Raw genomic sequence first — 25579 nt, 5'->3', positions numbered from 1 at the left:
GTATCGTATTATTGTCCAAACAAAGAAACAGAGACATAAAACCTAAGATTGACCATATAATCGAATTTATTTGGGAAACGATACTCAAACCATCATGAAACCACCTTAAAATTATCGATTAAAAGGTTATCGATAGCTATAAGCCAAATCATGAGTTATGTCAATCTGTAAACGACTCAAGGATCCAAGTCTCGGAGATTCCTTTGAATATACTCGTCTAAGTTTAGCCTAGATCAGTGTTATTCAAACTTTGATATACTCCTGGATCCACTTCTAATTACTGTGTCGCGACACAATCTTAGGTGTGCTTCAAAATAGGTTTATTGTTACTAATGCTAAGATTTCAGTGTGTCGGAAATCAATTTTTAATTTTCAATGCTTTCAAATGAATTAAAAAAGCCATTAAGGTGGCTTCAGGACACTTCATTGCCGTTTTGACATTGTTTCATTAAGAGAACAACATGAAAGGACCCTAAGAACATGATTGTACAGTTCAGATTGTCATGGTGAGCTGCTTTGGGTGGAGAAGGTTAGGAGTTACTATAGCTCAAGCTAAGAAGACTGTGATTGTGTATAGATAAATCCTCTTAACTTTTTATATAATTCGAGTCGACTTCAATCTCTAGTCCAAGTGGACAAAATGCGTTAAAACTAGGAATCAATTGGACATTAGCTTGTCACTAACTAGTTATGACGTATTTTTGTCCACTAGGATAAGATAAGCTTAGAAGGGTCTAGACCAATGGTAAACAAGCTTTTCTGAGTTCCGGCAAAGCTCATGTCATGAGAAATTTCCGTGACACACCTGAGATTCTTCACAGCACACCAGGTTGAGTGCCACGGTCCACAGGTTGTCCCACCACTAGCCTAACCTGTACACAAAACAACATAAAATCCTTAACTCATGATCCAAAATCAACCCACTTAACCAAAATCATCAAACCAAGGCTTAAATACTATTTCATACAAATACAAACTACTAATTATTATAAAATAATATTCACAAGTTGGATCCAATTCCAAAAACATAAAAAACAAACAAAGAAGTTAATAGATTCAACTGCTCTCCTTCTTCCAAAGATATCAATCTTACAGCAATAGCTTATACTTTAAAACAGAAAAATCAGTGAAGAATTAAAAAAATATAAAAAAATTTGTGCTTTTATTGCATCCCCAAAAAAAAGAGAACCTAATTGATTTTTATGTATGAAAAACTGTGATTCTACATTATTATTATTATTAATTAATTAATATTGATGACGTTTATGTTATGTTTTATTTTTTTTTTCTCTTTGCCTACAATTAAGTTTTTTTCTTAAATTTTCAACTTTTTTCTTTTCCATATTTTTACAAACCTTCCAAAATAAAAAAAAAAAATGCAAAAAAAGGAACTAATTTTTGTCACTATTTTTGATGCATCTGGAATGTCAAAAATATATTTTTAAAAAAAAAATTTCAAAAAAATTAAAGAAAAATTCAAAAAAAAAATATTATTCTTAATTAACTATTTACCAAAATTTAATGAAAATATAAGGTATGACAAAAATTGGGGTGTATCCATGGGGAGGCAACAACTTAAGAAACTAGCAGAAGTAGTAGCCAGGAACAGAAGAGTAACCTTACTAGCCAGGAACAGAAAAACTGTCCAACTGCTTTATTAACGCCTTACGATTCATAGTGGATCAAAAGAATCTAATCATTATTAGGGGAGTCAGCTCTTAACCCCAACACTCCCCCACCCTCATCCAATTCCTTGTTGAAATGATTCTTAAATTTGCAAGAGTTTTTTAAGTAAAAATGCCAACCCAATCTCCTACTTCTCCTAAATTTTTGAGATATATACAATTGACCCACCCTCACCCCCTCCTTTCCATCCTTACTTTGCCCTAGGGTAAATCTACTCATTTTTGAGAAATAGGTTCTTTAGACCTCTTTAGACAGTGATAAAAAAGTCTATCTAGGTAACAATAGAGCAACTATAGATGCCCCGGGTTATACCTATACATTTTTGAAAAACAGGTTCTCTAACCCTTTAAACAGTGATAAGTTGCCTCGGGGTAAATCTATTCATTTTTAAGATTAAGGTTCTTTACGTGTGTCTTTAACAGTGATAAGTAAGCCTACCTAGGGAACAATTGAGCAACTTTAGTTGCGACCCTAGTCCTATTTGGCGTCAAATATCACTGATACGTCATTGGACCCAGGGGTACTTCCGAACAATCGAGCATGTTCATGGGTGTGCTCACAAAATTGAGCATACTTTCTTCTATTGATTAAGTATGGTCATGAGTATGCTCATTTAGATGAGGATGGGATGTGTAACATAACCTCGACTCCCTCACAACCCCTCCCCAAGGGTCGCTCATCAGAGGGGTTACATAATAGGTAAATTGCCCCAATGCCCAGTGTCTGTTAAGAATTGCTAAGGAGATGTTTAAAAATTGTTTAAAACCTGCTAATCCTTTCGAATATCAATACAAGGATAGCTAAAGCATAGGTTAACCTTCCCCCTTTTATTATGGATACACCCCAAATAAGAATCAATTGGCTCATCACATAACTAAAAGAACACAATCACTAATATGAGTGCCATACAAAAAAAAAACTTTATTAAGGAATGAAATGAAGGAAGGAAATTTTTTATTATCATTTAAAATATACAGAATAGTTGCCGGTTTGCTACCTCTCGGTTCAAAATAATAATTGACATAATGTGTATGATAGGATATTTGCATAATTATTATCTGTTATGTTAGAATATTGCACACATTATTCATTAATTAATGAACATACATAATAATTGGATTTATAAGTTGAAAAAATTAATAATTTTTTTTTTTGTTCTTTTTGACTAGAATTAATGATGCTTTAATTCGATGATATGAGATATAAAAAAAGAGAAATATGGAAATAAAATTTTATTTTTACATTTTTTCATAGTTGTGCAGAAAACGGAATGGAACTGACTTTTAATTCTATTTATTTTCAGGTTATGTTGACTTTTTCTATTGTTTTTCAGGACATTACTTACTTAACACTTACTTTACTTACTTACTTCCTTGGCTGGGACGCACGAGGGCCCATTGTCGCGCGTAGGGAATGTCTGAAGACAGCTTTATCCTGACGAAGGTAAACGGGGGCTTATTGCCGCATTTAGAGTTCGTCGGAAGCTGGATCTGTCTTTAGATAACTTCTGCCACTTTCTAATTCCCAGCACTTTTGCACACTTACTCACACAGCAATACCATGAGCTCTTTGGTCTACCACGAGATCTCTTTCCATCCAGAAAGTCACCAGTCGTCACTCAGGTCGTCACTTTAAATATTGAGGCATCATTTGGTCTTCTATTGACATGATCAGCCAATTTTGACCAATTTATTTGCAGAACTGTCAATACATCAGTCTCCAGAAATAACTCATAAAGCTCATTATTATATCTGCTTCTATATTCATCCACATCTTTGATAGGATCATAAATCGTTCTCAATACACGTCTCTCGACATCATACATTGTTAAGGTAATTTTGTAACAGAAATGTTCAATATTGACTGCGTCATTATGAAAAGCTTCAATAACTCTACAATGTAAGTACATCTCTTGGGGTTAGGGAACTGCATTATTTACGGCGTAGAAAGTAATTCAATAATAGTTTGTAAAAATTTATCTACTTAATTAATTTACATAGTTGATTATCATATAATTGCAAGCAAAATAATGCATTTGTATTCCTATCTTGTGTATATACAGATAGCATGCATCTGCTATCTTCTAGTATCAGTATTGCTAATGTAAACTTATTTGCAAATCCAGATTATTGATACTTAAAAGGTGATGAACCGAGAATATAGATAGAATAAAGGTTAAGGTCCGTCGAAGACAAAAAAGGTACTGCGAACTACGATCAGTTGAATTTTGGTTGAATCATTCCTAAGTGTCATCTAAAGTATTGCAATCTATTCGATAAGTCTAACAATGTCCAGATAGCGTTGCATCCTTATATTCAAGAATATGGTTTGATCCTTAGATATTGTTGATAAGATAAAGCAGCAATTCTTATTTGGGGCCGTTCACCTTTATTTAAAAAGCGAACGTAATAAGTGAACGGCCCCTTTACAAATAAGTATAATTAAAGAACTTCCTTACAGATTAAATCAGAGTTCAAAATCTACTCGAATTTTGTAAGGAGTCGAGTAGACTCATGTGGATTTTTTCATACAAAATCTGAGTAGACTTCGAGCTCTGGATTAAAGTCAGGATAATGTTTATTGTTTGAAGTTAGAAAACAAACTAAAGTATTAATATGAAAGGGGTAAACAACTGAAAATGGGGAAAATCAACTAATTTTAGTTGCAAATACAATTTGAATATTAAACGACAGTTGACTTATTCTTAACAAAATTTGAAATTTTATTTGCCGTTGATTTATTCTCAATATTTATCTTCTGTTAATATAATTTTGAACTTATTCACTTAATTAGTTTGCCAGGCTTGAAAAGGTTAATCTAGTCATAACAACATCTCTCTCTGAAACATCCAAATGTAATTTCAATATCGCATCTTTGTCATAGAGAAGTTTGGATAATTTTTGTTATTTCTTATTATATTCAAGATTCTCGACTTTATTTTTTTTACACGCCTTTTACATATAGCCATCGCATCCTTCGACTGTACATCTTTTGTATTTGTTTTTTCTTCCAAAACAATAAATATCTTCTATTTTTGTCAAATGTTTTCCAAACTTTGTGTGCTTGACTCCTTATGACGTCTGCCTTGCCTCGATCAAGCATTAATCATCTCAAGTAGATTCAAAAATAGCTTATCAGCATTCCACATCACTTGTTCTATATACATTCTCTTCCATATTAGCTGTTGTGACCTCATCAACATAAACATATGTTTCAATGACCTTTTCATCCATAAGATTCATCTCAACTTGACTATCAGTCATTTCATATTTTCTTGATAATAATCGAATCGCAATAGCTGCAAGCATCATCAAAAATGCGTAAAAGAAAAATTCCATACATTTATTGCCAAACATATCAAGCTCCGTAACTCCGACTACTATCAAATTACCTAATGCATTATTGATGAAAAATATTGCCGTTAATACTGACTTCATATTACCCGGAGCGTGTGTATATGCAAATTTCAATCCAGGCACAGATATTAACATTTCAGCTATCATGATGAATAAAAATTGAGGAAATTGCCACAAAACGGAGATGGAATTTATGTCATGTAGATGAATATAATATTGCAAGAAGCCAGCAGACGTAAAACTAAGTACTGCAAATAGTCCGCCAATGAAAACGCATTCGAGTGACGAAAGGTGAATTCCGCAGTAGTTCAGCATCGGTTCAATTCCTTTCTGCCATAAAGGTATCAACATAAGTAGTAAAATTGGTCCAATGGCTTTAAATTGATCAGCTTGAATTTCAATACCTAAAATATTTGTATTAGTCAAAGCAGCTTGGAATGTCCATGTTGAATCTTGTTGTGCCAATAATGCATAGAAAATCGGAAGTGGCAAAAATAATTTGACTATTTTAAGGAACGTCTTAACATCATCGATGAATTCTTGTGTATATTTGTCAGTTGACCTGTCAAGCCAATGTTCTTGCTTCTCTGATTTTCCACACACATTTTTGAATGTTGCGTAGCTAATGCAATTAAATGTATTGATCATTGTATTGCCACGTGTCGGATATTCAGGCTTATATGATGATAAACCACATAGAAATATGATCCATGATACTAAAAATGAAAATGCGATGACACCAAAAACGGCAGTATAACATTGTCCTTCTTCAATACAATATGTTGTCACGAGAACTTTCGTCCGTACGTAAGGAGGCACAATTTTACCAATCAATATGCCAGTATAGTAAAAGAAGTAATATGCCGAAAAGTAACAATCCAATGAAACTTTCTGTTCTGGAAGTTTGAATTGATGAGCACCTAAAGCTGTTATGCATGCTCGTAAGAAACCATTACCCGTGGCAATCAAGAGCAGCGATGTATAAACAATAGAACTGAAAGTAAATAAATATATAAATAAATTGAGTGATGTACACGTGATGGATGTTTACAAACTAATATTATTTTAATAGATGGGATTATTCATGATTAATGGAAGTTCATTGAAGATTTGCTTCAATAAATTGTAACGGTCAAAAACTTTTTGAAAATTTAACGGTCATTCAAAATTCAAACGAAGTAAAATCAGTTTAAATTCAAAAATAACGGTCAATATCAGTCCACAACTATGTAAGACAATGTAAGCATCAACAAATAAACAAAACATCCGACAAAAATGTACAAAAAATACTCACTGATATGAAAACAGATAAGGAAGTGTAGCAAGAAACATTCCTAAGTAACCGATGACGTACGGAATATTAAAAACAAAAACTGTCTTTGCATTACCCCAGTACGAATCAGCCAATATGGCACCGCAAATCGGTAGCGATTGTGAAAAGAAATTGAAAGTATGCAGCACAATTGTCGCAAATCCTTCATTAAATAGCAGACTATCTCTCAAGTACAGACTTAATACACTTCTTATTCCATTTGCTGCTGTTGCTTCAAATGTTTTTGATAATAATACAAATATCACAGCCGATGGAAATAATGAGAATCCAGCCTCATCCTCGAGTTCCAATTCGTTATCTCCTGTAAGCGTTCCGCCATAATTTTTACATCGATCCTTACTCAATCCCGCCGTTTGTTCGATGAGATACTCTAGAAAAACAATGACAAGCAATTAAATTATAATATTTTAAAAGCCACAGGGTCACAAACGTGACTTCATCTGCTGATAATGCTTACTTTTCTCCTCGGATTTCGATTTTTTTCCAAACATTTTTCGGACTTACAATGATGTCATGCAGAAAAGAGTTTGAATATTTTTAAGGCACTTAAATCTTAAATTCTTAAAATAATCTCAATGCACTTATTCCATAATTTTCTTACTTTAATTATTGAACTTTACAGACCGACTTCTTCTATGTGAATGAAGCTATAACAGGAAATATAATATTACTGAGAGCACTGCTTGGGCTTCATTATCATATGTTTTTATAAGACAATGTAAATATTACTCATTAATTGAATTCAATCCATATCTCTTGTTGTATAGCTACAATCTGTCTGTGTCTTTATTTTGTCTCAATATTTATCGTATCACATTTTTAAAATGAAAAATAAAGTCACCAAATTTTTGATAAAAAACAATTTCACAATTCTTTTAAAAAAAATCAAAGTTCATACTTTTGGCCTTATGTATTACATCTTACATGTGTTGTTCCTCAATCACTCCACGACACTTGGCAGCAAATCTCTTGATATGGTCCTGTATGAGACGCTTGTTGACTTTCTCTCTGTAAATAAGAAAAGTAGTTTAATTAATCATCAATTATTGATTTAATCTAAATAAGGACGAATGCGTAGAAGGCTTGATCATTTATGATGTCCATCAATTAATATTAGATCTCAATTTAACGGTCTACAAATTTTTGAAAATTAACGGTCAAAAAATATTTGAAAAATAACGGCCAAAAAATATTTGAAAGTCAACTGTCAAATTTTTTTTGAAAATCACCGTTTGTAAACTTTTAAAAAAATTAACGGTCAAAAAATATTTAAAAATTATGTTGTTCACATAAAATGTTCAAAATTACATCATAATCACACAGAGATCATCACTAGCATGCTAGTCATCACAAATAATAATCCCTTAACCCAATTAATTCTCTATTATCAGTTTTGTAAATGAATTAAACGTGACACTTTGATCGTTAATGCATACAATTTAGAACTTACTTAATTATAGCTTTCATGAAATTTATTTTCTCGTCGTGATTGACATAAGTTGTTGGGAACGTTGGTGCTTCAAGAATTTTCATCCAAACGATAAATTCAGATGGATATTTCGAGTTTAATGCAATAAAAACATCACCAAAGACGTCAACATTAACACGCGGAATTGCACCGGCAATGCATAAAAGTGATGTCTTGACTATGTCGTCTCCTTTCATTAACATGGTATTAGTCATACTGGCATGATTCCTTGATTCTTTCACAAATGTGGCGATGAATGATGCAGCCTTTTTCAGTGGTCCAGTCTCAGGCAATGTTATGCTTTTTAGTGCTGTAAAGATTAAGATAAGACATGATGATTGAAAATTTAATGAATTTTTTCTTATCATACCATAATCCATAAGCTTCACAAAATCCATATTTTCATTCGAATAAGCTGCGGGAATTTTCTTAACAATTTTTGTGTTTAGCGCATAAAATGATTCCAACAAGTCTGATATGTCGGAAAATTTATTTGGAGGTATTTGCTGTGGAAAAGAGAATTTTCGTTAGATTTGAATTTGTATGGTTTTGAAGTTCAAATTGAATTTGATGTTTTGAACTGCAAAAAGGTTGATTTTTTGAACTTTAAAACATTTGCATTTGTATGGTTTTGAATTTTTTCAAAACTGTTTTAAGGTTCTGAATTTCAAATTCTCAAAAGCCGTTAATTTTTATTTTTTTACTTACATCAAATGTTCTAAAATTGTAGAAAATAATTTGGAATAGAAGCTGTCTCATTGGTTCCTTATATGCTTCATCGCCATAAAACATCAAAATACACTGCAGAATAAATGTAATTATCAAAAATGAGTCAAAAAAAGCAGTTTTTCAGCAACTCACCAATGCAGCAATGTCATTAACAGGCGGTACACACTTATTTTGGAAAATGGACAAGATGAGTATACAAATATCGTTCAAAATAGGCTTGATGTCATCCATCAAATTGTTGAGAGCTTGTTGAATTGCTTTACATAAAATTTCGACTACTTGAATATCGTTTATGTATAAATCACAAATTTGCTTAAATATTGGCATTGTTTTCTGTAGGATCATCAAAATGGGCTGTGGCCTTTCAGCTTCTCCCATAATCGGTTGAATTCTCTTCTTCTCATTTTTAATTTTATTCGTATTTAGCGACGAGAATAATGTCGAAATCATATTGAGACAGAACATGACACGAAGTCTTGCGGAATCAGTTGTATTTTGTTGTTCAGCATGCATTTGAAGCTCGGTAAAGCACGGCGAGATAATGTTATCAAGATAAATTGGAATCTTTTCAATTGGAACTACACTCATTATATTACCAATACTATACATTAATCTTATTGACTCAGAATTTGCTAAATGTCCTTTTAAAAGTGCTTGTTGACATGCATCCAATAATGGCTCGGATAATGGAATCATTTGATCTGCTTGACAATCGGATGTTAAGTCTTTAAGTCCTAATGTTGCTTGTGATGACATTGATGAATCGAGTCCTTTTACAAGTAATTGAATTGCGCTCATTAAATACTTTGGATTGTCATTTACCCATTCACTTAGTGATCCCATTGTTTCTAATGCCGTCCCTAATAATTTCTCATTCATTGTTTCGTATGGTATTTCATTCAGTACACGCATAAGTTTAGCAATTTCTTCATATTCAGCTCCGTCAATTTGTTGCGATATAGCACAGAACCCATGAATTGCTCCTTCTAATATGGGCCAATTCTTGATATCAACCTGAATTGCTGCTATACCTTCATCGAGAATATCTGATAAGATTTTAAGGATTTGTGTATGAAGCACATCAAAGCAACATAGTAATGTATCAGCTATGTCTTGTCTATAACATCTAAAAGTCTCCAAATCATCAGAATTCCATTTATTAATGCAATTTTCATCCGGCAGTTGTGACTTCCTTACAAGTATTTTGACTAAATGAGCATAAACTGGTTGAATTTCAGCTAAACATCGTTGACGCTCTACAGGATTATCATAAGACAGAACTTCATCTTGAAGCATAAACCAAAAACCCATTGCGAGTGTTGAACATGATTCTTCGACTGGATATGTTCCAGGTTTGTCAGTACACAATAATATTTCATTAACAAATCGTACGTAAATTTCATGATGATCGGGAGATTCCGAACAGATTCCAGCTAAAATGGTTCTTGAGTGACACTCTATGGACGTGATGAATAGGGAATAAATACAAAATGCAATATCTTCATTAAGATTGTCCATCTTCCATTCATTTTTAACAATCGGACTAAGAAGTTCCAAAAACATTCTCATTAAAGCAAGTGCTGTGGCTGAATACTTGTGAGCTTCGGGTAAAACCATCATGTTTGATAATGCTTTTAAGCATGTTTCTGATAGTTCACTCTCATCAGGCGAAAGACATCCATCCGATTCCGAAATTGACCAATAAATCTTTGAGATTAATTTTAATATAGCTGTTGATATATTCATACATTGATCAAGTGGAATCAAGCCGTTCTTAAACCATGCTTGTACACATTTTGCTGCATTCTGTAAAGACGTGATATCTTCATCCTCAAGTTGCTGTTTCTCACATTTCATGCAGATAAATTGTTCTAAAGTTTTAAGCACAAATGGTGCATTCTTATAGACTTCATTCTTCAATTGAACACGTTGAATTGACGTGAATACACTTACAGCTTCTTCTGGAACGCCAGATAGTACGTCAAAAAGTATCCATTGTTGTGTATGCTGTGTGATGTTAGGTAGCTGCTGATTTTCGAACATACTTATCACATCGCTTATTGCTGATGGCCATTCTTTGAGCATATGAACAATAAATGAACTTAGCTAAAAATAGTTTTGTGACTCATGAGTATATGCATGCACAAAAAAAAAATAAAGAAAAGAGCAAGAGGAAATGACACTTACACACATAGAAAGCCTGTTTAAAACGAGTTTTGTACCGGCACTTCCAAAATCTACAATTTTCTGTAAAAGCTTCTCTTTTAACTCATTGTGCATTGATTCTGGCACTTCCTGCCAGTTTTTTGATAGTTTATTATGTAAAGTAACTGCGCCGAAAAACTGCACTTCCACAGTTTTTGAGAAATCCAGAAACTCCCATGACCATTGCCAGGCTGTTAAATTAATTAATGAAAATGAATAAGGTTACTTATTGGATGTACTTTTTGTGTAATATAAAGCCATAAATAATGTAAATAAGTAATAAAATGTTGATGAAAATCCGCAATTTTCATGAAAATCTTTCAAAACTCACCAAGTTGCGATCTTTGCTGTTCTACAAGATACTCGTTAAGTTGTGCTTGGTCACTCGATTGACTCTTATAAAATAAGTTTATCGCAGACTCTAAACTCGCCAAATTAGCCATATATCCAGTCTATTTAAATAATTTTACTTTTCCTATTTTTTTTTTCCTCAGATTTTTTTTCCCGATTTTTTGACGAATGATTTGAATTTTACAAATACGTTACGCAAATTTTTAAAAACGGTAAAAATATTTTTGAATTTTTGACATTCGGTCAAATAGCAACCATTAGCATTCTCCCCAAAAGTGTTTAATAATTTTATTTTTGAGCTCTCGAGTTTAGTTATATTTTAACTGTTATCGGTACAGTATTGTCGGAAAATCGATATAAAATATATTAATTGACTAGTAAGATGTCATAATTTCTTAAAGTATATCCAATTTAATCGAGTTTTCCGACTAAAAATTGCGGTATATTCGGGCGTTTTAAAATTTTGTTAATAATACTATACAAAATAATTAAATAATAAGCTAAATGAATCAAAAGTGCACTTTATAATAATATTAATTGAAAATTACTGTGAAATTGATACAATAAGAAGAATATAAGCAGGAAAAGTTCATTTCAATATTGCTAAATAAAAAAAAATATAAAATATTGTACAACAACAACAAAAAAAAATTAAAATGGATCAGCAAAACGGTGTAAAAGTAGCTAACGAAAAGAATAACAATAATAATAATGATAAGGTGAGTTTGAGATAAAAATACAGTCTACAATTCCCTCAATGTAATCACTTCATTATATACAATCTGATCGCTGGATGTTCACTGGATCTTTGACACGATCTACTGGATGTTATCTAAACGAGAATGTACAAAAAAGAATTCGGACGTGATGTACATGTCAAAATGTTTTATATTTGGACAATGTCCAGAATTGTGCGTCACTGTTAAAAGGATCTCACGAGGGCAAAACACAGAAAGGTTGAAGAAATAAAAAAAATTAATTTTGCGTGTATTGAGATGCTTTCATTTATTATTATTTCATTACATTCTACTGTAGTCAGTTAGTATCCACCACTACAACAATAGACGCACTACACTAAATTGAAAACGTATTGCGATAAAAACCAGAAATTCTTATGTGCCAAAACAACATAAAGAATATGAGAGACTTAATACTAATACAAAAGCCTCATTGTAAAAAAGAAATACACAGCAAAGCGACTTAAGATGTCTCAATTTACGCGATGAAAACGACTAATGATAACGACCGAATTACATCTCTCTCAAAAGTAATAATGCCCTACTTCCTGCAAAGAGTATCATAATCGTTTTTAGATATGTTTTATTGCTACGTCTGTCTGGATGGCAATTGCTAGTGATGATGATGATGATTCAATGTCCAAATGTAAGCGAGCGGTAAATAGAAATAGGCATGTACCATTTCATGTACTTTAATATACACACAGTAGTTGCTACTTTATTAAAAAGAAGTAACAATGTTTGATGAAGAAAGAGAAACGTTATGATGAAGAACCGTTTGAACTGCAATAGTAAATGATGAAAGAATTGTACTTATAAGAGTTATGAATCTCATCTCATTCGACTAGCTATGCCGGGCTATGCCTTAATAACTATAAATTATTGTAAATGATGATAAAATGAAAGTGTTATCAATCCCAAAATATACACACAAAAAATGGGACTACGAAAATAGAACGAACGACAATAGGACGTCTGACATCAATTAAAAATAGCCAGCATACGAGAAATAGTCAAGCTAGCTTGTATAGGGAACATTTGCGCTTTTTATTTTATTTTTTGTTTTTGATAAAAACAAATATTGGGAGAGATATAAAAAGAACATTTTGAATATGACGATCGATTCAAGTCTAAAAATTTTCCCAAGGCCACTTCCTGAGATGTTTTTGAAGCGACACAATGTTGATAGATTCTGCTGCTATTTTATGCATTCTATTTTAATTCTATTTGGCGTTAATAAAAACAAAACAATTTCGAAGTAAATAAGCAGCTGATAGAGACGACGATAGACGGCAGCAATTTGTCAAACTAATTATGTGCGAAAAAAATAAAAATTCAAAATAAACGAAATCTTCGTGAACAATCGATTGATTTATTCTCGATGACATTTGAATTGACTATCTGAACTCCGAAATATTGCGATATGGGCAGTGGTTCTGAAGAGTATTTGAGTCATGGGACATTCAAAATTGATTTCTATTGACTCTTAGTTTCTCTCTAGAGTCTAGACCAGTGATGGGCAATAAGTGTTCCGTCAAATTTCTTTGGAATTGCCATGAACCGTATGTCGTGTGCGGTTTCGATCGAACTTACGAGCAAGGCCCAGTTCTGTTTACCGTAAGTTGCTTTATTTGTACAAGTTGATTTCGTAAATGGCCGGTAGTAAGCCTTATCATCTCAAGCCTGATTGTGGGCTGATACCTTTTAGACAAGTTGGTTTAGATATACTTTTACCAAGTTTTTACTTTATCCTTTATTGTACTTATCTCGGCACATAGCTCAGTCACCAGCGATGTAAATAGAGATATCAGAAAATACCACAAGAAGGTATACACTTGACATTTGGTCAGCTTCTGTATCAGACTTTAGTTTCTCCACGACCAAGGTGTACCGCGAAAAATAAAAGCTTGCCCACCACTGGTCTAGACAGTCAATAGTGATTTTCATCAGAAGTTTAGAATGTCATCGGTTATTAGACTATTAGAAATAGATTATGCAGTGACTAAATGCGCAGTTAGGCTCATTACTGAATTATACCTGTTTTTAAATTTAAATGTTTATAAGTACATCATTTATGGAATGTCTACCGTAACTTTCTCTCATGTTTTCTAACGTTTAAACTGTAATACCTAAATGCAATCCAAGTATCATTTATTGCACCCCTTCATACACAGTTTCCGAACCCCTGCATCTTAATATACACAAAAATTGAGAGTCACAGATGAACGAAACAAACGAAAGACGACAACGTAAAAAAAAAGATCAAGTCATATGTTTTATCAGATGTTCAAAATACAGAACAGTACGATTTATATTCTTCTTTTAAAATTGCCTGCCTTCACATTTCATCATTATAAATCACAAACAATTCGTGTGTGCACGAAAATTCGTTTAAGTCAAAAAAAAAAAATATTTTTTTATTGTCATAAAGAATGACAAATAAAGAGAAGCGACATCCGAATCGCAAATATTGAACCGCAGCGTGAAAGATGATGATCCATAAATGCTCGCCTAAATTGTTATGTTTTGCGGATGGCAAATTGAAAGCAGAGCTGTAAAGTTATTTTCTCATATTACACACATGTGTAGCAACATTAATTATTAAGTCATAATGATAAACGAGAACTGACATAAATAAAGTTCATTTATACGACCTTGACTACAGCACTGAACTTTTTTTTATTTTCTCGATTTCTTCTTTTTCCATGTTTATAAATAAGCAGCAAGTCAAGAAAATCTATTGAATGAGGCTCATGCACACACAAAAAGTAAAAACAATTTTTTAAGTACCGGCATTGGCGTCATATGATGCGTTACAAAATTTTATTTTATTGTTACTTGAAACCAATTTCTTGCCTATTTTTATTACTTTATTGTTATTATTACTTTTATAAAAAAGTACAACAAACTAGCTCCTTCAGTGTTATTTGATACTTTACGCGAAGTCTAATTAAAGTTCAAATATTATCGATTTGTTTATTGCTTATTTATGATATTCTGTGCTGTATTTGATGGCTACCTCGAACAGACAATGATCAGGTTCATACTTAATTACTTACTTACTGGAACCATGCTCCAACTTGGAGCCTAAGTTGCTACAAAATGCTTACCATCTGACTCTTTTATTGGTTGTATCAAAAAGCTTGTACAAATTCTCAGTTTTGATATCTAACTGGCATTCCTTCAAGATCGAGTCTTTCCTCGCAGCTACAACACTATTCCGTTTTTAAAGTGTGCGGCCTATCCAGCCTTATTAATCTGGTTCATGAATATACTCAAAAATTTGAGAATGTTCAATTATATTGATTGAGTATATTCATGAACATGCTCATTTAGGTTTCTGTTAGGGTCCAAGAGTACAATAATTTATTTTGGACATGTTTAACGGCTCCTTGACTATACATACTTTCTTAGCTGTTCATATAGATCAATTGTGACACATAGCCTCCCACAGAAGTCTGAAGCTGGCTCTGTCCCCGATTTCCACTTACCAATTTCCAATACCAGGCGTAATACTACCTCCTTGACTATGAATCATTAAAATAATCAATTAATGAAATAAAAAGTTTTTGAAATTAGCGTCAAAACAATTATGTCGATATTAATTCATGAGCAGTTTTACGGTCTGAGTTGCTTATTGTTTTGCAAATTTACTATTTTGAAATTAGTCACTTTTTGCGCATATTTACTAGAGCTGTTTACATGACTGGCTAGCAAATGTGTTCTAATGATTAAAATTGGGGCATTTTAGGACATTTATACTAAGCTGAAAGTCATTTACGCTACGATTCATGAAATATTTGTTCAATTTAGAGAAAGTCAATCAGAAATCATTAACCAGTTATTAATTATTGATGGACGATGCGTATTTATAAGTAGATTTATGAACAGCTTTATCAAGGACATGGGAAGATTATTGGTGTGCAACAGGCATCGATGGTTTTCGAACATCAGCTGATTTAATCAGGAACTTAAAATGGCTTTTGGGTCAGAAATAATATGTTGTACATTCTCTTTGGCCTCCTTTTTGCATGCCACTTATCTCACAAGATTTCAAAAGTAAAACTTCAAAAATCACTTAATATACAGCAGTGTTGTACAAATTGTGTGACGCGACACATTGATGTGTCGTTGATCAAGCTCAGTTGTGTCGTGGAATAAACTCAGGTGTGCCGTGGCACACTGAAGTGTCATAGAACATGCTCAGGTGTGTCGCAACCTTAAAAAGTTCAAAATTGGTTCTTTTTTTGAAAATTTCAAACTTTTGCTGCAAAATCTTAATTATAGCATCAACAAGTCATTAAAAAGCGTGTAAAAACTAAAGATCTTAAGCTTTATTCTTGATATTTTGGACTGATGTTAGTATTTCGTTCTAATTTCACAAAATTTTGAGCATATTTACTTTATTACTGTACAGCTAAATATTTTGGTCAATAAATCGTGTGACGCGGAAAATTTTCTACATCTAAAGTGTGGCGAGGCTCAAACAAGCCTGGACAACACTGATAAACTTGTTTGCTGGTCGTACAGATCAATTGTGGTCCAAGACCTTCTTCAGATGCCATTTGAAACTGACCCAATCGCTAGCTTCCGCTTCCCAATTTCCAATACCAAATACTGATATACATGCCATATATGCGCTCCAACCACAATCATATAGACACTTCTCAAACAACATTTTTTGTGGTATTTCCTTTTGTTTTCAAAAAAATATAATAGTTGATATGAAATAAATGGGCCTAAAATACAGTAACGATAACATCAACAAGGTCATCAAAATCAATAAATGTTTACAGCAACTTTTAAAATATTTCTTTCCTTCATGTCATTTGAATAAACAATTGATAGTGGAAGATTGCATATTGCATAACATAAATAACAAAAAATATGCAAAACAATCACGTTGTGCATTGACATGACATTTCAGCGATTGACAGAAGATAGTTGAAAAAACGTGCAAAAATAAGAATTTTTACTGTCAGAAACATGGCAACGTGGTTTTAATAACTGTTGTTTACTTTAATCATCTATCATGCTGTGATCTCTCCTATTAAACGTGAGTCAGATGACTTCGATGCCGGTTTTATTATTACTTATATGCTTGTGATCTGATAATTAAGATAATTGATGTCTAATAAAATGTGCGAATTGATAAGATTGCATTAACATTATTTACAGACAGAATACATTGCACACACTGCATTGCCGTTATCGTATAAGTTTAGTTCTATTTACACTCTATTTTTGTGTGACTTCTTTTACAATAGTGTGACTAAAAGAAAACGTAAACATTTATATACAGTGTATAGGAATGAGATACAATGTGAAAAAATACATTCATACAAGTCGATGTAGAGTTAATTATATTCTCAATGGAATTCTCTTCATTATTTTGCTATTAAATTTAATATATGCTTATATATTTTGCACATACTTTAATTTACAGCAAAATATTATAATACTCTTCATTCGCAAAATATATGTATATATACTATATTTATACATACACTGTAAACATATCCATGATATTATGCAGACAGGTTGGTTGAAGATAGCTTGTTTTTATATAAAGTTCGCACAAAATTTTCCTCGTCTTCTTTGCGTATCATGATCATTAGCACTAGCATGTAGTAATGTTTACAATTTACTTTAACAGAAATGATTTTTTAAAAAGAGATGAGATTTCTTTGCAATATGTGCTATTGATTAGAGGCTTTGAACCCGGCAATTGAAACTGTATTGAATGTGGATAATTGGGGCGTCATTCGCAAATGATGTGGGATGAGATATTTGAGAATTCAGACTTCTGGTACAAAGTAATTATCAGACGTATCTGAAACTAGACTCATGAAATATTGGACAATATCCTGGATCTAGTTTTATTCAGGTCAAGTTCAAATCTTGCTCTAAACATTAGTCATTTCATGGATTATTGGATCTTATCTTTTTCTGGTCAAGCACAACGTATTTGCTAGGGCATTACCAAGTCGTCGTGTTAACTGTAGAACTCAAAGTTGGTCTGAATCTGGTAGCAACGTGATAGCTGATTCACCATATTATTGCGCTTAAGTAGCTTGAAGAGAACTTCAACATGTCCTATTAAACCAGTGTTGTCCAGCCTTTCTTTGAGTCACGGCACATCTTTTTGGTAATCCACGACTGAAGCCACATTCAGCATTGGTTCGTGGCATTTCTAACAAAATTCAGTACCACACAGTTTGAACAACACTGTAGTAAAACTGACATACACACACCTCCAAATCGAGCCCATTTTAAACCATTTACTAAAAATTCTCATTGAATTCATAGTCCGAATTCGTCATTGACACTGACTTTGTGAATGCATTCTACTAAAAATATCATTGAAATATTTAAAACATAAAAAAATAAATAAAATAACCATTTCAATTGTTTTTCAACGTTTAATTGCAGTCACCTCCAAACATTACCGTTACGACGGCAGCATCAACCACAGTAACAAATAATAATCATCAGACAGCACCACCTCCAACAAATATAAAAAAGTATGATCTATCGGGACCATTCCTCAAAAGAGATCGACGTCAAATTAGCTCTCGTTATAATGCGAATAGACAGAATGTTGAAATTGAGCCGTTGCCTTCATTAAAAGGTAAGTTTTGTTTTTTTTGGGGATTTTTTTAAGTAAATATTATGAGGAAATAAGTGAGCATTGAGAAAAATAATTTTGCATATAGCACCTTTCAACCTAAGTTATGAATTAAATAACACAAAAATTTTTTTAATTAGTAAGTATTCACGAATGAGAAAACGGAAGTCTTTATTAGGACTTATTGAAATGATTATCGTGTTTACTATTACATTTTTGTCATTATATATTAAATTATCTTAACAAATCGCATCACGTGGAATTTATTATTTACCTGACGACTCAACAACTCCATATGAAATTGACGATTAGATTATTATAGTCGGAGAAAAAAAATTGTTGTGTGGCTCCTGCTGAAAAACTGTGACACTTTTAAAACTTCCACAGGTGGTAAACCGACTAACTTTTGCATTTTGCAGTCACATGTTGTTAATTGGGCATTTAATTTGAACAAATTAGGAAGTGTTTAAATCATATTACGATAAAGTTGGAGTTTTCTTGGAATTGGTGGAGTCGTGCTGTTGGTAACTAGGATAGATAATCGACTGTGACTGATTATATTATGTCTTAATGCAGTGTTGTACAAACTGTGTGATACGGCACACAGTGTGTTGTGGCACATCACTGGTCAAGTTAGTGTCTCAAGACACATCAATGTCACGCCAGTGTCTTTAATCACGTTAGTGTTACTACTTATGTTAGTCTCACACAGGTGTCATTAGTAGCGTCAGTGTCACAATGATGTCACTAGTCATGTCAATGTTACACTAGTGTCTCTAGTCTCATCAATGTCATACTAGTGTCTCTAGTCACATCAACGTCACACTAGTGTTCCTCCGAATATTTTTTTTAAATTCCATGAATCCTATGCCGCTTGCGATCGAGGCTTATCAACAACGTGTGTCATTTGATTATAGGCAATACTTGCCATCTGGTTGAGAGATGGCGTTAGAGCATAGAGATAAGAAGGCATTAGAGATAAGAACAAGAAATTTTTTCCACACCTAATCCAAAGTCACTCAACCTTGACTTTGACTCAAAAAGCAGAGCTTGCTTGATTGACCGTCAAAACAAAAAAAAGCAGCAAATGCAAAACTGCACCCACAGATAAGCTATAGAACATGTGTCTCATCCATTCTCATTTGTTTAAAGCTCTCCCTGCAAATAAAAGTTTATAGCAAATTTTCTATTTTAATAGGTGTGCATATATGGAGCATGTTATTCGCGTGACGATAAATATGTACCTGTCTGACAAAGAAAAAATTTATACGCATTGATAAATAATAAAAATTACTTCAACAGTTGTTCTATTTTTAAAATTCTACGAATTATCTTCATTTTTATATGGGAATTAGGTGCTAAAAATATAAGTTTTAAAGCTGATTTTCATTTATTTTTTTGCTTATGTCTGCACAGTGATCATATCGTTACAATAAATTATGTAATGAAAATTCCATCGACCATAAATATTATTAAGCGATATGGCAGTTAATTCTTATTCGGGGCTATGGTATATGTGTTGCGTAATCATAATTGTTGTTGCTTGTTTATTGTTTCCCATTTCGTGAAAATATGGTGTGTTAAACATGCGATGTCATTTTTTAATATTTTTACAGTCACTTTGGCATACGACAAAATTTTTTAATTGATTACATAAAGTAAATTACATTAAGATATCAACGAAAAAAGAGAGACTTATGGAAGCTCTTTAATTGCTTTAATTTTTCATGCTGCTTACGCATTAAGTTCAAGTTGATAAAATGCGATTATAAACCGGTTATGGTGAAATTTATTTTATCAGTCGGAATATCCAACAGAAAATTAATTCAATTTCACTAAAAATAGTAAAATTATAAAAATTTTATTTCTTAATTAAATCTAAAAAAAACAGAAGCTAACGAAAAATGATAGTGAAATTATTGTGGGTCAATGTTGAACAATTGTAGTTTAATTAACATAGTTTTCACTTTTCAGTCTGTTTTAATTGTCGGAACTCGTATATTTTTTTGAAGAAACTTTAGACACTAATTGGCAGATTTTCATTATTAATTTATTATAATGGAAATGATGTTTTTAATGATTCGTCATTTAAATGTTGTTTTTTATGGGCATTTAAGGTCTTGTACGGAAATTTCTTCAAATTGAGGATTGTTAGTGGAAGCATGTCTATTAATATTTTACTTATTTCGATTGAATACTTCGAGTGGCTTCTTCACAAAAAATTGAAAGTAAGTCGACCAGTTCGTTGACTTCTTCATAAATAATCCTTCGAGTTCATTATTGAAGGTATTCATTTGAGGTGGAATTTATTGCTTCTAATAAAAGGTTTTTTTGGTAATTTTCCATAGAAGCTATTTTTATGGTAAAAGTACAAGTTAATTGTAATCAATTTCAACCTTCAGCTGTCACCTTTGGCTTGATGTTAAGCTATGAAGTTTTCATGTTAAAAGATAATTTGATGGAGATTCTTCAATTGAAAGGACTTAAAAGTTCAACAACGTTCTTACTTTGTTCAGCACTTTTAAAAGTATTGAACAGAATTCCGAGCAAAAACATGTGTCTGTGACACAGAATGCACTGTCATTTGTGACAGATAATTCAAATATGTCGCCTGTGACAGACAACGCAAATGTGTCGTATGTGACATACAATGCAGATGTGTCGTCTGTGACAGGTAATTCAGATCTGTCGCCTGTGACAGACAACGCAAATGTGTCGTCCGTGACAGATGATGCAGATGTGTCGCCTGTGACAGACAATGCAGATGCGTCCTCTGTGACAGGCAATTCAGATGTGTCGCATGTGTCTGTCACAGATTCAAAACATAATATTACATCCATCTACAACCTTGTGCCGTATGTAAATCACTCGAAAATTGCCAATTTATTCCATACCACAATAAATTATCAATAGCCTCACGTCAGGTCAATAAAATACAAACCGCAAAAACAATAAGAATTAGAGCTAACAAAGTATGAAGCATAATAATCAAATTGAGTCTTTTCAAAAATAAATTATTTTCAATACCTTAATACCACGTAAAAAAGTTGTTGCCTTATTCAAATTATAAAAGAAAAATTTCATTCAACCCTTACCCCAATGCCAATATTCGACTATACAAAATTGTAGCTTGAAACGTAGATGTTTATAAATAAATGTGAGACTCTTTTTATAGTAAATTTATTTTGTTCTTCCTTCGCCACCTGTTTACGTACTTCATGTATGATTTTTTTATTTCCCTGTCATTATGAATCGTTTGTCATGTATGATGTTAGGGGGTGTCAAACCTAATTTTGGGAAATGAAGCTCAAATGCTAAATACTATTAGGAATTAATCAATTATTTTAGAAATAAATTGAATAATGCAGAAATGGTTTGACAGATCTGATGTGCCAGCTAATGTAAAATTTCACTTAGGCAGACATTTTCCTAAGGCTGTAGTATTCGAACAGCATGGTGTGTTTGTTAGGACACCAAGACGTCGCCTTAATAATGTTAAGACACCAAGCTACCCTAACGGCAACTTGACGACTGATTTCAATTAATTTTTACAGTAAAAAAATGCACTTCTCCGTATTGGGTTTCTCGGGGTAGTTTTACGACGCATATTCCCATATACCAAACAAATTTGGGATTCTATAGAAAGCATTCAGTCCTACGAAACGTTTCTACATCATTCAATTTATTTATAGATTAATTAAGTCCCAATTTTATTTAGAATTTGGGGTACGTTTCAGCAATTAAGTTTGCCACCCCTATCACGAAGCTACCTATGCGTCAATCCATATTTCACTTCTATGCATGCATATCATGATTATTTATAGTCAAATTGAAGAATGTTATCAAATTATTTTGTGTGCCAGTGACATGCAAAATCATCATACGCGATGAATACTTCTGATACATGATTCTTCTATTTCAAATCGAAGGGATTCAAAATCCGTCAAGTTCGAACTTAATGGATAAAGCTAGTTTGTTGTAAATCATTCAATCAATAAAAAAGAGTTTCTACGTATGGTTGCCAACATCGTAGGGATTTTTTGACGAAAAAATACTTTATTTTATTGTTGAAAATTTTTTTTAAAAAAAACGCTTTTTTTAAAAAAAACCAAAACAGATGTCAAAAAAACTTGCGAAAAAATACTTGATCCTTAAGACTAAAAACAAAGCGATCTAAAATGAAGTAAATAATAAACCTTAAAAAAAACTTTTTTAAAAAAAACGCTTTTACGTTAAAAAAAAAACAGAATGATCCAAAAACATAAGTGTTAAAAAAATGCTCTAAAAAAGGAGAAAATAAAATAAATCTACGCTTTATAAAATTTGGAAATATAAATATTTCTTGAGACAACCAAAAATTTAACTCAAAAATTTTCCCAAAATATAGCAACGTTGTACAAGAACTCAACGACTAAAAAAGCGTGGGGCGTAAACAAAAGATTAATTTAGTTCTTAAGTTTGTAATTTGACCGCCCCACGCTTTTTTAGTCGTTGAGTTCTTGTACAACGTTGCTATATTTTGGGAAAATTTTTGAGTTAAATTTTTGGTTGTCTCAAGAAATATTTATATTTGCAAATTTTATAAAGCGTAGATTTATTTTATTTTCTCCTTTTTTAGAGCATTTTTTTAACACTTATGTTTTTGGATCATTCTGTTTTTTTTTTTAACGTAAAAGCGTTTTTTTTAAAAAAGTTTTTTTTAAGGTTTATTATTTACTTCATTTTAGATCGCTTTGTTTTTAGTCTTAAGGATCAAGTATTTTTTCGCAAGTTTTTTTGACATCTGTTTTGGTTTTTTTTAAAAAAGCGTTTTTTTTAAAAAAATTTTTTTTAATTTATTTTATTTACTTCTTTTTAGTCAAATCACTAAATAGTTTATTTTAATCGATTGTTGGAATGATTGGTGATATAGATTACAGGTGTTGTCGGACTGTTCATAGATCACAGGGGTTGTCGAATCTCGCTTCGCTCGTCCGACTGTTTTTAGATCACATAACATTAGATGTGGGAAAATTTTCACGCCTTCACTCGCTTCGCTCCGTTCAGGTCGCAAAAATTTGTGAGCTTCGCTCAACCAAGTCCGAACTACGTTCGAACTGCTTATGTTAGAGCTTCGCTCGAACGTTTCCACTTCGCTTCGCTTCGTTCGCCCGACTGTTATTAGGTCACAGGAGTGTCGGACTCCACTTCGCTTCGCTTCGTTCGCCCGACTATTATTAGGTCACAGGAGTGTCGGACTCCACTTCGCTTCGCTTCGTTCGCCCGACTATTATTAGGTCACAGGAGTGTCGGACTCCACTTCGCTTCGCTTCGTTCGCCCGACTATTGTTAGGTCACACGAGTTTCGGACTCCACTTCGCTTCGCTTCGTTCGCCCGACTGTTATTAGGTCACAGGAGTGTCGGACTCCACTTCGCTTCGCTTCGTTCGCCCGACTATTATTAGGTCACACGAGTGTCGGACTCCACTTCGCTTCGCTTCGTTCGCCCGACTATTATTAGGTCACACGAGTGTCGGACTCCACTTCGCTTCGATTCGTTCGCCCGACTATTATTAGGTCACACGAGTGTCGGACTCCACTTCGCTTCGCTTCGTTCGCCCGACTATTATTAGGTCACACGAGTGTCGGACTCCACTTCGCTTCGCTTCGTTCGCCCGACTATTATTAGGTCACAGGAGTGTCGGACTCCACTTCGCTTCGCTTCGTTCGCCCGACTATTATTAGGTCACAGGAGTGTCGGACTCCACTTCGCTTCGCTTCGTTCGCCCGACTATTATTAGGTCACACGAGTGTCGGACTCCACTTCGCTTCGCTTCGTTCGCCCGACTATTGTTAGGTCACACGAGTTTCGGACTCCACTTCGCTTCGCTTCGTTCGCCCGACTGTTATTAGGTCACAGGAGTGTCGGACTCCACTTCGCTTCGCTTCGTTCGCCCGACTATTATTAGGTCACACGAGTGTCGGACTCCACTTCGCTTCGCTTCGTTCGCCCGACTATTATTAGGTCACACGAGTGTCGGACTCCACTTCGCTTCGCTTCGTTCGCCCGACTATTATTAGGTCACACGAGTGTCGGACTCCACTTCGCTTCGCTTCGTTCGCCCGACTATTATTAGGTCACACGAGTGTCGGACTCCACTTCGCTTCGCTTCGTTCGCCCGACTATTATTAGGTCACAGGAGTGTCGGACTCCACTTCGCTTCGCTTCGTTCGCCCGACTATTATTAGGTCACAGGAGTGTCGGACTCCACTTCGCTTCGCTTCGTTCGCCTATTACTGTTCGAGCTTCGAATTCAAATCAAGACGACATATTTTAGTTTATGTGCAGTCTATAGATGAACAAGTAACTTATGAAGATAAAATTAGTTTAAGACATGCACATCACTTGAAAGATTTTTGATCTCATAAAATATTGAAATTTTATACAAAAACTCCAAGACATACTGTCTTTTAGTCTTGTGAAGTATAGTCAAATTTGTATTGAAACCTTACAACAGTCTTTTTTTGCAATCCAAGATCATTTAAATGCAGTATAACAAGATCCAGTAACCTCCAGGATCAAATACATGCAGTATATCAAGATCCAGTAACATCCAGGACCATATACATGCAGTATAACAAGATCCAGTAACATCCAGGATCATATACATGCGGTATAACAAGATCCAGTAACATCCAGGATCATATACATTCAGTATATCAAGATCCAGTAACATCCAGGATCATATACATGCAATATGACAAGATCCAGTAACATCCAGGATCATATACATGCAGTATATCAAGATCCAGTAACATCCAGGATCATATACATGCAGTATGACAAGATCCAGTAACATCCAGGATCATATACATGCAGTATAACAAGATCCAGTAACATGCAGGATCATATACATGCAGTATGACAAGATCCAGTAACATCAAGGATCATATACATGCAGTATAACAAGATCCAGTAACATCCAGGATCATATACATGCAGTATAACAAGATCCAGTAACATCCAGGATCATATACATGCAGTATATCAAGATCCAGTAACATCCAGGATCATATACATGCAGTATGACAAGATCCAGTAACATC

The 25579-nt window shown here is 33.4% G+C and overlaps 3 protein-coding genes across 6 annotated transcripts in view; 1 reads left to right on the top strand and 2 right to left on the bottom strand.

Moving 5' to 3' along the window:
* Positions 1-4384: 4384 nt before the first annotated feature.
* On the bottom strand, positions 4385-7016 carry LOC139100968 (solute carrier family 15 member 2-like). The gene is made up of 3 exons (XM_070653756.1): positions 6833-7016; positions 6337-6745; positions 4385-6036 (listed from the first exon to the last, which is right to left on the bottom strand). The coding sequence occupies exons 1-3, from the start codon at positions 6864-6866 to the stop codon at positions 4821-4823; spliced, it is 1659 nt and encodes a 552-aa protein (XP_070509857.1). The 5' UTR covers positions 6867-7016; the 3' UTR covers positions 4385-4820.
* A 95-nt stretch (positions 7017-7111) lies between these two features.
* Positions 7112-11309, bottom strand: cdm (importin-13-like protein cdm). 2 transcript variants are annotated; one of them, XM_070653750.1, is made up of 7 exons: positions 11109-11309; positions 10760-10968; positions 8705-10678; positions 8552-8644; positions 8214-8349; positions 7826-8153; positions 7112-7383 (listed from the first exon to the last, which is right to left on the bottom strand). In XM_070653750.1, the coding sequence occupies exons 1-7, from the start codon at positions 11218-11220 to the stop codon at positions 7296-7298; spliced, it is 2940 nt and encodes a 979-aa protein (XP_070509851.1). In that variant the 5' UTR covers positions 11221-11309; the 3' UTR covers positions 7112-7295. The 2 variants fall into 2 exon arrangements, with proteins under 2 accessions (XP_070509851.1, XP_070509852.1); XM_070653751.1 differs by lacking the exons at positions 10760-10968; positions 11109-11309 and having other exon boundaries at positions 8705-10443; positions 10526-10655.
* Positions 11310-11412: 103 nt separating this feature from the next.
* LOC139100967 (serine/threonine-protein phosphatase 2A 56 kDa regulatory subunit gamma isoform-like) overlaps positions 11413-25579 on the top strand; it is a 33643-nt gene continuing 19476 nt past the window's right edge. For 2 of the 3 annotated variants that reach the window (XR_011545495.1, XM_070653754.1), the window contains exons 1-2: positions 11413-11847; positions 18298-18496. Coding sequence is in view for 2 of the 3 variants with exons in the window: in XM_070653754.1 (XP_070509855.1) it covers positions 11785-11847; positions 18298-18496 (262 nt within the window). In the remaining variant the exon portion in view is untranslated. The remainder of the gene's footprint in view (positions 11848-18297; positions 18497-25579) is intronic. The other variant, XM_070653755.1, reaches the window with a different exon arrangement.

This window comes from Chironomus tepperi, unplaced genomic scaffold, assembly GCF_022539635.2.
Source record: "Chironomus tepperi strain 1889 unplaced genomic scaffold, CSIRO-AGI_Ctep_v1 contig_73, whole genome shotgun sequence".
NCBI lineage: Eukaryota > Metazoa > Arthropoda > Insecta > Diptera > Chironomidae > Chironomus > Chironomus tepperi.
Note: the sequence above shows the minus strand (reverse complement) of the source record. Positions and strands in the feature narration are given on the sequence as shown.

Excerpts from the sequence above, each read along its gene's own strand:
- LOC139100968 (XM_070653756.1), bottom strand. The coding sequence starts at position 6,866 with ATGTTTGGAAAAAAATCGAAATCCGAGGAGAAAA. Across the intron at positions 6,746-6,832 it reads ATCGAAATCCGAGGAGAAAA|AGTATCTCATCGAACAAACG; the intron begins GTAAGCATTATC and ends TTGTTTTTCTAG. Across the intron at positions 6,037-6,336 it reads CCTTATCTGTTTTCATATCA|TTCTATTGTTTATACATCGC; the intron begins GTGAGTATTTTT and ends ATTTACTTTCAG.
- cdm (XM_070653750.1), bottom strand. The coding sequence starts at position 11,220 with ATGGCTAATTTGGCGAGTTTAGAGTCTGCGATAAACTTATTTTATAAG. Across the intron at positions 8,645-8,704 it reads TTAATGACATTGCTGCATTG|TGTATTTTGATGTTTTATGG; the intron begins GTGAGTTGCTGA and ends TTTATTCTGCAG. Across the intron at positions 8,350-8,551 it reads ACAATTTTAGAACATTTGAT|CAAATACCTCCAAATAAATT; the intron begins GTAAGTAAAAAA and ends TCTTTTCCACAG.